This window comes from Scomber japonicus, chromosome 10, assembly GCF_027409825.1.
Source record: "Scomber japonicus isolate fScoJap1 chromosome 10, fScoJap1.pri, whole genome shotgun sequence".
NCBI classification, from domain to species: Eukaryota; Metazoa; Chordata; class Actinopteri; order Scombriformes; family Scombridae; genus Scomber; species Scomber japonicus.
Window position 1 is genome coordinate 5747010 of NC_070587.1, and position 13204 is coordinate 5760213.

General features: G+C 39.0%; 1 protein-coding gene across 2 annotated transcripts in view; it reads left to right on the plus strand.

Moving 5' to 3' along the window:
• The first annotated feature begins 9918 nt into the window (after positions 1-9918).
• The window catches only part of map7d1a (MAP7 domain containing 1a), a 39109-nt gene continuing 35823 nt past the window's right edge, over positions 9919-13204 (plus strand). For both annotated transcript variants that reach the window (XM_053327559.1, XM_053327560.1), the window contains exon 1: positions 9919-10297. In XM_053327559.1, the coding sequence (XP_053183534.1) occupies positions 10228-10297 (70 nt within the window). In that variant the 5' untranslated portion in view covers positions 9919-10227. The remainder of the gene's footprint in view (positions 10298-13204) is intronic.

The window sequence follows — 13204 nt, forward strand, 5'->3', positions numbered from 1 at the left end:
ACATGACCTTATGTGACCTTACGTGCTATTACATGTAAACTAAATGTAAGATATTGCAAAAACTGAACCATAATTTAGAGTATTTATTATATATATCACATGTTTTACATCGCCTCAACTTAAATGCTGTCATCCATGTAATTAAAATTAGCTGCAGTGTGTTGTAGCTTGTGTACAAAGCCAACTATAATTTAAAACTGGCATTTACCTTTCCTGTGTTCATAGATTTATGACATCACATATTCATTCATCATCATGCGGTCCAAAAAAAACTCTCCGTAACCTTTGGCCAAAATTCCTATTAAACCTCTCATGGTGAAGATGACAATCTCTGATTTACTTCTGCAATAATCCAGAATGCTGGGGAGGGAAAAAAAATCAAAAGATAGAGGGCCAATAAATCAAGCCTGGGTGTCCTTGGATGGTGACATAACAAAAAAGAATCTCATATTCTATCAGCCAAAATTCAATATGGCATCATCCTGTCTTCTCGCTCCACTCCCCTGCTTCACTATGAATGGATTCATAACAAATACACAAGCGAAACACTTATATACATTGAGTGAAAGTTTAGGTTTGTTTCATCGTGAGGTTTCTACATGCTAATGATGAGCATTGTGTAAAATATATGCAGTTCAGCGTGTTACTATTATTAATGACTGGATCACTTAAAAGCCTCATTTAAAGCCTTTGAATTAAAAGAAAGTGAAAGAGTATTTTTTTTAAACTAAAATGTTGTCAAGCCAGCTGCCACTGAGAGTTAATCATTAGTTCTTTAAACAGTTGTAACACTACTGTATCTGGCAGCAATGAAAACCTACATGCACATTGCCTGCAGATGTACATTTTGAACACAATGTTTCCAAATTGCATCTCTTTCAATAAATAAAGAGATATCCCCTTCTTGACAGTTTTATGTCTGTCATGAGTAGATTTCACACCGATGCTAAAGTTCTGTATTAATTGTGAGTCACAGTTATCGCAGCTAACAACGCAGGCAACAACTGTCACCTCAAACTCATTTCTTATTACAGATAATTGACTGTAATGTGAGTGCAACCCCCTGAGTCTCCCTTATTCTAATAAGCTTTATAACACAATAGCATTAGGCTTGTCCGGCTAATAGGATGCAAACTGTTAGCTTTTATCAGACATAGCGGTGCAGAGTCTGTCAATTGGCTCATGTAGGAGAATGTATCTATTCACAAAGGAGAGAGTACACAGTCATGGTTGCAGTCATTCTTTACACTAACAATGTAGCTCTTGTCTTAAAAGCTTACTTTTAGCTTCTTTTTCATCATAATGACAGATTTTTCATTTCTTATTACATTCTCTTATTTTAAGTATGTCAAGGGAACCAAGGGAAATCATGCTTGTATTGTCTTTTGTTTTCCTCTTTTCATCCTCATTTCCCTCTGTTCTTTCCTCTAAATCCCTTCATCTCTACTCTGACTGGAGGTGGGGCTAAGCCACTGATAGGCAAATAATGAGGACTGCTGTCAGAGGGATTTTGGTAGGGTCTTGGGGGGATTGAGGACGTCACACTAGGAGGCCCACAACCTCAGGGATTACTAAACTCACCCTCTTTTTTGCCAGTTCCAATAGGACAGGTCACCCCCACTGTCCTGTTCTCAGCTGGATTTTAACATTTCTTGCAGCATTTGATTAAAATGCTACATCAGTCACACCTTAATTTTTGCCCTGCATGTTCCACCACTCCAAGGGCTTGCTAATTCACAATTCATAGCTCATTTTATAACATATCATCAACTACAGAGCTCACTAACAAGCTGCCTGCTGTTCTTCTGTTACTGAGCACTGAATAAAGTGTGCTCTCATATGCTTTCATGCCTCCAGGTGCCCACATGCTAATTTACTACATGCACATATCTTTTCTGAAATGGTATATGACTCTCCACTGTGCAGATTTTACTGTGTGTGCAGCAGAGCATCCAACATGATCATATGACAGTAGATTACAAGCACAATTCTTTTCATTGCTGTCACTCCCCTGTGTGATGATAACACCTAACTGTTTTAGGATCCTGACCTGTATGTAAATAGTACCATTTAGTCTTTAATCACCTCACAGGAGTAATGAGACTTGAATCTGTTATTATACGTGAATTGAAAAAAAAATGTAATTGTTAATTCCCAGATTTGATGAAGGATTTTTTGCCACACACACTAACTCAAGAGCATTTAGTGGACAATTTGTTATCTTTATGAACATCAGGGGGAGGAACAAATCATTTTACAAGCAAGTGTCACATGATCACTTATGTTCGACTCTGCAGCATTTAAAAAAGAGTAGTTTGTAGTGGCAGCGTGTACAGTATTAGAGCAGGCCAGACAGCACTTACACACAATGGATGAACAGCTATACCCTCACCACTTCTAAGGCATATAGAATTAATCCTGTAATCCAGAGAGTTGAATTAAAACCACTAATCTTTTGTATTAGTGTGTGTGTGTGTGTTTGTGTGTGATATCTGTGTGTGACAAAGCTTCACTGGGGTTTGACCTCAAGACCTTTCACCCATTGTTTATCTCTATTGTGTTTGTGTCACCTTGAAGGCAGACCATCTATATGACGTTGAATCAATGATTTCTGTCACTCGAAATTGACCGTGTGACCTTTTGGAACTTAAAGATGGAAAAGACAATTAATGAATTTGCATCTATGTTTTAATACATTCATGCATGTATAGGAAATCAAATGTGCCTTTTGTAATATTTTGGACCATTAAGTACATTATACACCATGATTCAGCTCTTGCAAATTGTCAGAAGCCAAGTCGACGCTTATCTTTAAAAAATATTGTTTTGGTTGTTTTATTTTATTTTTTATTATGTTTATAACTTTTATAACTATATATATTCTGTGGTTTGTAAACCTTGTTTAAGGGATCCCCTGCTTTGGTCAAAACTACCTTATCTCAATAACTGTTGAATAGATTGCCATGAAAGTTTGCATAGACGTTAATGGTTGGAAACTGTCATGAATTTGGTGACCCCCTGACCATTAAGTGTCATCATCATGTCAACATTTTAATTAGTTTATTTATTTTATTATATCTAAATACTAATACTAATGACATTCCCATGAACCTCAGCTGTACTTGTCCTTTAAGTGGTAATGATCAATGTTATACTGCTAAAACACTAAATTATGATGGTGACAATGATGAACATTATTCTTGCTAAATATCAGCATGTCTGCATTGCATTGTGACCATGATAGCATGCTAACATTAGCATTTACTGCAAAGAACAGCTGTGCCTAAGTACAGCTCCACATTGTGTGGTTGTAGACTCCTGGTCTTGATCTGTTTTGTCGTGTCTGCATCTTATTTTGTATTTATTTCTTCTCTAAAGCACTTTACTAGTGCTTTGAAAATTGAGTTTGCTTCCTTGCCTGAAAGCTGAACTGAAGAGTCAGTTCAGCTTTCAGGCGCACCTTGCATTGATGTTGCTGATGCTGCTGCTGCCCTCTTGATTGGTCAGTTTAACCTCACTGAAGCTCAGACTGATGTAGTGAAGATTTCCCTCCTAAATGGAAGCAGAGGTCAAGGCAAGGCACTCCCACCCTCTCATTCACGTTTTTTCCTGCCTCTGCTATTTTGCCCCCACTCTCTCTCTCTCTCTCTCTCCCACTCCTCATTGTGGGTTGTCATGGAAATGAAAGTACAGGGGGGTGGTGGAGGGGCTGGACTTCTATTATTGAAGCAGTTGTGGGATTGGTAGTGGGCTGGGAGGTGGGTATAGTGAAATGGAGCGATTCATGCACTCATAAACAGAGAGTGCGGTGGAGCAGAAGGGAGGTGGATGGGGATGGGGGTGAGGGAGAGAGAGAGGAGGAAAAGGAGAATAGAGAGGGGCCCCGGGGGTGAGCGGAGAGGAGCCAACTCCACGTGTTTTGGCCCTGCTTCTAACTGATAGCACGTTTTAGGCCATTACGTCATGGTCTACCAGGCTCACTGCTGTTTGAGACATACTGCTGTGGAATCACATTCCTGATTGAAGACGGTGCAATGAGCTCCTGGTAATGCCACCTGTTGTTTGAGAGGTCAGGAAAAACTGTTTAAGGAAGAAAACTGTTTAAGAAAGAGTAGTGCAAGAGGTGTTAATGAGCGGTGCTTGGCTGTGTTGTATGCCATATTGAGAACAGTTTAAAGTAATTTCCCCTAAAATAACCTCACCAAAACTATGAGCAAAGACTGATTATGTTATTTATTGGTTAATCTTGGATACAGCAAATGCTTGGTGTAATTATTTTCAACATTTTTGGATTTACCAGTTCCCTTAGAAATATGTACATACAGTACCTGATGCCAGAATTTCATTTGAGTTAAAAAAACAAAACAACAAAAAACCAACACAATGTAGATTTATATTCAATGCACTTTCTGGTAAATGCTAATGCACTGGAGGAGACCACACATTCACAGTATGACATAAATCAAGCATTACAAGCCGGAGTGTCTTTTTTCAGATGGCATGGGCACAGTTTTATTATGGGGAATAAAGGATCCAATGTTTCTGGAGCTTGACTCCTCTGCTGTTTCAAATTTAGGCATTCTTTTAAAATCTCTATCTTGCGAGTCACTGGCTTTTTTCTAGTGCACTGAAAAATTGCTGGCATACCCCTTTAACTACTTTTGGCTCATGTATTTGGATAGATACAACCCAGGACAGAGGTGGGATAAAAAAGAAGCCTAAGACAGATACAAGCCAAGGACGTTGCTTATAGCTAGATGAGTCATCATATGCTTTTTTATAGTGCAGTGTAGCTACAGTACTGTATTTAGAACATGTAAATGGCAAAACTCATGGATGTGAAATGTATAATACATGAAGATCCTCCTCAAGTCAAAATACCGGCCCACAATGAGAGGCAGATTAAATTCAGATGATTCAGACCAAACAGTACTCCTTTTCCCAGCACCCTAGAGAGAGACACAAAGAAACACGAAGCTCTCACACTCCATCTCTCCCTACCTCTCCGCCTTTGCTCACACACACACTTGTGCAGAATGACGTGTGATGTATTGCCTGATTAAATCACACTACAGCCAACAAAAGACAACATGGTCTTAAATCATTTGATTTACAGCCCCCCTACAGGTGAAGGTGGCCTTTGACCCTGCTGAGTCGAGACAGTGACGAGGTAACAAACAATAGTGCTGCTTTATGAAGCCTGAAACCTAACTAAACCTGGAACTGTGCATCTAACCTCATCTCTAGTGACAACATCACTGAAAAATAATGTGTAAAACTGTCTTGGCTAAACGACTTAGTTACAATAGATTCTGCAAGTGCAAACAAACATTCAACCAGTAAATCTATCATAGTTAATTAGCCTCATATCCACCCTTTCCTTATGCTACCCCACCCCTGCTGTTCAGAATGCTATACCATTTACTAAAGGCAGAGATAGTGTATTCAGTAGTCTATAACATAGGCTGGGTCTATGTTCTCTGGGGACATTCTGAACATTCCTGCTATTGTTATTTCATTACCAAGCTGTGGGTTACCCTTACCATTCACAGTAGCTGACCTCTAGACTCACTGGCGGTGGTGGAAGTGACCATGTTCCTTAGAATAAAAAGAGATGGGAGATGTTTTCTTTACTGAAGTGATGCTGCACAAAACACTTTGGCAGGAGGTATAGGTCTTTAGGGGAACACTTGCAGGTGTAGGAAGGAACACATTTGAATTACTGTATGGACTCCTATTAATGGGGATCTCCACTGTTTTTACACATGATGTTCAGTTGAGTCATCAATAGCTGTAAAATGCATCCTTTGGTTTTGGAGATTGTTGGTTCTGGTTGGATTTCACACTTGCTGTAAAAGTAGAATCCAGTGGTTTTGGGGCTTGAAAGGAGTGAAGATATTATTTCTACCTCTGCCTCTTCAATTTTTACTGTTCTTTAACTCTCCCTACATAATGGAAGAGCAATACTAAATCACTGTGCCCGTTAAATGTTATGTATTCTTTAAATGCATTCTAAAATGAGTCATTCTGCTTTCTTAAGTAACATTTCAGGATGCATCATTATGATATGCTATTATGGCACAAGAAGATACCCTGTAAGTTTGTTCTGAGCCTCTTTCAACAGATAAAATAAAGAAACCATCAAAAAAAGTGACCTAAAACTGAATACTTTCATAACTCTTGGACCATTCACTGCCTGGTTGTAGCTGTTTTAACTGATTATGCTGTTTATGCATGTTTGTTTGTTGTTTGTTTTTTTGGTTTTTCCATTTATAATCTCAGCACCATTGTAAATGGGTTAGGGTTGCCCTCAATGGTTTAACGAGTTTTCTTTCCTTCTGTGGTATCACTTCTCCCATAGACTCTGTTACTGAATCTCACATCCCTGTTCCCTTTCCTTGGAGCTTTTTCTCTGCTCGCATATCTCCCATTAGTACTCTTGTATCGGGATGTGTATTTATTGATGCAATCACATCCTTTGGCAATGATGTGTATTCACTTTCGTATTCCCATTTGCTCTCAGTTAACTGCCTTTTTTGAGGGCATGAACTGCTTACGGTGATCAGTGGCAGTTTAATGGGATGCGTGTGTGTATGAGGGTCTCTGTGCAGCTGCAACTCCAAAATCAAGTCCTTTCTTGAGCACTGAGGGACGAGAATAGGAGGTGGGGGGGCCCTCCACTTCCTGTGTGCAGTGAGGTCACACAAGTGGTTCTCTAATGGAGATGACACAGGTCACAGGTTGCTTAAAGAACCTTCCTTGAATGCAAAACATAAAGTGGGGAGCAGCGCAAAAGAGGAGAAAGGAAGATAAAGGTCTTAGAATGCATTTTTGTATATCTCAGTTTCAGTCTCCAGACATTTCACAAGACATGCAACATTTCAACACATCTAAACTGCAGCTAATGGAAGCCAACTGTGCTATTTTCTTCCATTTGCATCCACCCTACTTTGAATGGCTCATTAACAAAAGCATGGCATGATGATGTGTGATAAATGGAGACATGCCTCCTGACTATAGGCGTGACTTTTATCACAAGTCCTTTCATTTTACTATCAGACTGCTGGCTCAAGCACCTGGTCTACTGTCTTGTGTCCACAGCAGGGTTGAATAGCAATTGTTTATAACACTGTCACACGTGTGTAAAAAAAAAAAGAAGAAGGCAAGTTTACCCACTTTCTGATTTGATATATCAGGAAACTAACATCTATTTAAATGATGCAGTTTTGTTAGACTAAAAAAACTGTGCCAAGTTTATTTGTCCTATCCACTCTGATATGACAAATAGATAAACATGACAAGTAAAAGACTTTAAATTACTCCTTTGTGCCTAATCCAACTCATTATGCGTTACTAAAAACTAGTCATGCTCTTATTTCTCAACTAACAGACAGACTAGACAGGTTACAAAAGCAAATGAGAAGTGTGACATATGCTACTACTATTGTTTTAAAATACTTTTGAATGTTTCAGAAAATTAGATTTTGTGTGCACAAGTGTGGGTGTGCAAGTGTGAGCACATGTGCTGGTTCAAGAGGTGGGCCATTCCTGAAATGTGAATGAAAGGATGAAAGGATGAAAGGATTTAAAGGTTTCAATATGTTGGAGAGCTGGAGAGGTACCATAAAATAGTTTTTAAATGTGCATCTGCAGAGCACTGAAAAGTAGAGTTGAGGTTCATTACTTTTTAAGCATATTGATTGCTTCCTCATAACAATAATGTGCAAGATCCATATCAGGAAGCAACAAAAGCTATTATTTATCTCTAAAATGAATCATACCTTAACCAAAATGTGAAGAAATGATATTGAAATTTAATTTAGTATAATTACATTACGTTAGTTTCCTTTCCTATGAGTTTTTTCAGTATAGTTAAAGTTGATTTGACTATATTTATGTCTGAATGGATCCACTTTGTACCCAGGGACTAACAGAAATGCAACACTCCACATTTTAACCAGCTTATGTATAAAGTCCATTGTTCAAATGTCTTAGTTTTATTATTTATTTTAACAATACAATTGAATCATTCAAGGATGTTGGAGAGTTTACATTCAGTGCAGTAAATAACAACACTCTTTTATCACATAATAAAGTAAATGGAAGTGTTGCATAATGAATTTATAATATTGTAAAGCTTAAAAAATAGATCTCTGGATTTGGCTTGATTTTGGTAAGTAAATCAAAGCAAAGTTATTTTATTTTATTTTTTGATTGAGGTATGAACTCATTGATCTTTCAAAAGGACTCAAAACCATTTCCTGCTCTCATTCAATCTCCCCTTGACTTCAAAAGTCTGAAAACTCTTAATTGTTCCTCTTTTTAGTGAATTAAACACCATACTTATCTGTGATTCAATTATAGATCTTGAATCAACAGCCTTTAATGACTTTAGGGTCACTGGGACCTTTGACAAAACCATTTATTTGAGTCATGGCGTGAATTCGTCAAGGGAATTGTGATAACAAGTACAAGAACACTTTGAGACATACATATTAAACACTCAATCTTTTGGCTTTAATTCAGCAAAACCGACCAAACAACCCCACACTACAGCACACCCAACCCCCACCTACTACAACATCCCCCACTTTCCAGTTGCAGTGACAGGTGGCTCTTGGGGGTTTGGGTGAACACGACTCAACAGCTGCACAAAAGAGCCCCACTGGGCTCCTTTTGACGGGGTGTCCCCTCTCAAGCGTGCCGATCAGCCCCTGGCCCAGCCCCCACCTTGGCAGATGCTCCAAGAGATCCACAGGTGGTAGATGAGAAGACACTCTGGACTTCTTAAAACTGTTATGTAACAATGAACCATGCATGTTTTGATCTGATAGGGTTGTGTTGTCTCAGATTGAAAAAATATAATCTAAATATATAACTCCACAGTAGCTCAGTTTTGGGTGGAGTAACTTGCTTAACCCAACAAACACTGATTATCCAAAACAAAAACCAGGCTGACAGGAAAATCCTCCTCTAGTCTCTGAAATTTCATGCATGTTAACCAATTATTTCAAACTAATTATACACTACATGTTATAGCTGAGTCAAAGTTGTAGCCAGGGAAAAGCCTGAGGATTCTTTGCCAATTAGTCTTTCTTAAAAATGCTCATTAAATAAAGATTTAAAAAATATTATGATGACATTTTGCGTTTTTTATGTAGGCTACATGTGAACTGTTTTCCAACATTGAAACTGGAATAAAACATTACAGAGGAGCTTGCATTATTTAGTCTGCGGGCAACCTCTCCTTTTCCACTTCATGCTCATTTTGTCCTGCACCTATAACCTACTCCTGCTTTCTGTATTAATGCAGGCAGAACAAAACTACAAATGCAATAATGTAAAGAGGAGATTAAATGAAATTGTTATATTTTATCATGTTCCTTGTCAAAAATATGTTGAATGATTTTATGCTAATGTGGGTCTATTTTTTAAATTCTATTTGCATATAATAGTTATCATACTATTGATAGATAAATATAAACTACTGCAACAAATAAAATAAACAATATTTATGTTAAAAATGAAACCATGTAATATCAAAACACTGCAGAAAACTAGCAAGCATGCTGCACAAAAATATGTTACCCATTTCAAAGGTTTATATTGAATGTGAACTGTCTGTTAGTGCATTGTAGTTTTGGGAATTGAGGAAACAACAGAAAGGAGGTGACGGGAGTAATTTTGTCACATAAAAAAAATGTGTTTTTGTCATAAAGTTTGCCTCAAGAGTACAATATAGATGAACCAGGGTTTATCAGTGGCTGTATATATCTTCTATAAAGTATAATCTTGCTATTATTTAAGGAAAATGCTAAATAACAGCCCCAACGCCCCCCTCTTTGGATAATGGTACGGTCCGATCCGGAGGCCAGTGAGAGACCATGCACACTAGCAGAGCATCAGCTGTGGCGTGCGGAGAGTGAGAAACTTCCCTCACTCCTCCTTCCAAATTCCCTCGGACACTTTATTTTATTTAACTTCTCTCAGGAGCAGCCGCCGGTGACTGTGTCTGTCGGCAGGCTGTGCTTTTTTTTGTTATGTGCCCATTTTTGTTTTGTTTTTATTTCTGACTGAAATCACTGGACGCTCACAGGAGGGTTTCCTGTCCCGGTACGTTCAGGACAGCGGGTGCAACTGGAGTGACTCGACCAAGTTTCCCCCCCTTATTACTGCCTGAGGAATGAGAGGACTGCTGGAGAGGAAGAGCCCAAACCCCATGTTTGAATGAACAAAAGAAGAGAAAGCGAGGGTATTGCCGCCGAAATGGAGGAAAATACTCTGCCAGCAACAGCATGTAAGTCTTCTGAACTGTCCTATCTACGTTTTGAGCTGAGTCTGTCTTGCTTTAAAAAAAAAAAAAGCCGCAGGAGTGCTTTGTCATTTATGTCATTTATGTCCTTTGTCACATTGTAACAATATTATTTAAAAACGTTGTCTCGCTAGTGTTAACTTTACAGTAGTTGTCTGCCACAGTTAAGGCTTGAGAGACAATGTTGCAATGATAAAATCTGATGAATTATTAATAACCCATTAAGAGGTGCGGACACGGACAGTCCACAGATCATGAAGCAAATGCAACTCTGGTGTTGTCCACAAGCTTAACACCTCAACATCTCATTTTAGTCTGTGTGACCACCACTCATTTATTTATTTATCTATCAATTTGCAGACCTTCATTATAAAAACAAAACACCGGCATGATCTTCAGATGACAGCTTCTGGTTTTTCCTTTTTGCACAGAGCTCAGCCACCATGGTTATAATAACACAATTTGCGCTAGATGAGGTAATCTGACTTGTCTAATCCCATCCCCCTCCTTATGTTATGTTTAGCTCACTACTAACATGATGCAGTCACAAGCGATTTGGCATCCCTTCCTATCACTCCTTTGGTGCTGCTCTACCAGGATGTTTTCCAGATACATGCAGTAGTTCTGGTACGCACAGGTGGACTCTGGCTCTTTTTCAGCTGGTGCAGAGATGCACCAAAGAGCTCCTGGAATCAAAACAGTTTAATGAGACGCCCAGTCCATGGTCAAAGTGCAGGACAGAGTTAGACTCGCACTTGAAACACATTCATCTTAGTTATGGATTTATATGTGCAATTAAAAACTGTGATCCCATGATCACACAGTTCAAGGCCGCTGCCATGTCTACTCACTCAGCCATAACAAATGCCTCAGTTAGGGACTAGATGAAATGCTGCTCCTGTTTGAATTTGTCAAAGCATTGTGTCTTGACATGTTGCCTGCTTCTGGAAATAGAAGGGGACACATGATGTGACCTCCTCCTTCTGACAACAGAAAACTTCCTTCCTGCTGACAGGGGGCTTCATGGAGGGAGGTCAGCTTGTTTTGGCTCTGCATCAAGCAGGAGGAGAGCAGAGCTCCACCCTAGTTGTGGGAATCTTGAGATGTGTTTTTTTGGAACAGTCATGTTCCAAGTAACATAATGCAATCGTAAATGTGGTCAAAGCTGTCATCAGAGTTTATGTGTTGTGACTAAGAGCAGGAGCACATAGATCAGGCCTCTTGTGTCATATGATGTACAGCAGTGATCCTCAAATTGTCTGCGACCCATTGTCAGAGGGTCTGTGAAACAATTTGCTATAAATAAGGAAATTGTGCTATGTCATTAAAGAATGCATATCTACAGATGGGGACCATATGTGACAAGCTCTGTGCAATAAAACAAGCATATTGTGTCCATTACTTACATGTTAGCTTTGGGCCAATAGAAACTTTGACATGATTGTGACACATCACGTCAATCAGTCATGACTCATTTGCTTCACTCAGGGTGCAATCAAGTGTTCCTGCTGCTGCTTAGCCTGGATTATTAGCCAGCTAGTTAGTAAGAGAGCATGAAGAAATATTTGAGTTGGTCCACATTGTCAAATGATGGCAAGCTCAAATGAGATAAATTGGGTAAATAAAACGTCAGTTATACTGAGTTTGGTTTTATTGAGTCCAATGAGACCAAAATGCATCATGTGTCTTCAGGTGCTAGCAAACAAAGCTATGAAGCAAGCCAAGCTAAAGTGACATCTGATTACAGAGCACCAAGAATAATGAGAACAAAACAAAGTAATTTTTCCATTGAAAGAGGGAGGGATACATCTGTTAGAAAACAAGGATGGTGAATCTGGCCACAACTTTAAAGAAAGCACAGAAGGCTTCTTTTCTGGTGGCTCAAAAAAAAGAAGTAAATAAAGTAAATACAAATAAGAAGCCACACACAACTGGAGAAGAACTCATATTTCAAGCGGTGGTTGAAATGTGTGACGTTATGACAGAGACCGCTAGTAAACTGAAAGCTGTACCTCTTTTAAATGACACAGTGACATGGAGAATTGCGGAACTCTCTGTTGACATTCGGTCACAGCTACTGGATAGATTGTGTTCCTGTTAGCAATTTTCCATTCAGCTGAGACTTTGCTGGTGTAGCTCAGCTGATTGTTTTGGTTTGCTATCCATGGTAAGGGAACATTTTGGAGGACTTTCTGTTCTGCAAACAGGTGCCTGGGAAGACAAATGGTGAGGGAATATTCAGACTCCTGGACGCTTTCACAACTGAAGCAGGACTGAGCCGGGAATAATATGTGGCCTTTTGTACGTATGGTGTGGAAGTGATGACGGGCTGAAAGAGTGAGGTTATTGCATGGATAAAGGCTGTCAACCTGAAGGTTATGACGAAGCACTGTATGCTGCATCGGCAGGTGCTCACATCCAAAGGCATGAAACCAGACCATCACACTGTTTTGAGCACAGTTGTGACTGCAGTTAATTCGGTCAAGTCAAGGGCATGCGGAGAATTATCATAGAGTCTGTCATCTATCACTCCAAGAATGGAGAAACTGTAGTAAGAGACAGTCACCCATCTCATAATTTAGGTGCTCATCAAGTGAGTTATTGTGAATAGTGTGAGCTAAGAATGTGATGTAGCCTAATGCAAATATTCCAGTTCAATTTTTTTGAAGCAATGGGTCTAATTACTATGTTCTGTAACACTATTATGATAACTATTATGAGCTTTCTGCCAATGGTTTGAATAAGGAGCAATAAGTTCATTCATTTAAATATGGAGCACTCACTGAAAGTCAGCTTTAGATTGGTCATTTTAAATGGACTATGCCAGTGTTGCTAATGTTCCTGAACGTTTGTAACATCAAATACTTGAAAAGTCAAGTTGAGTCCAAATGC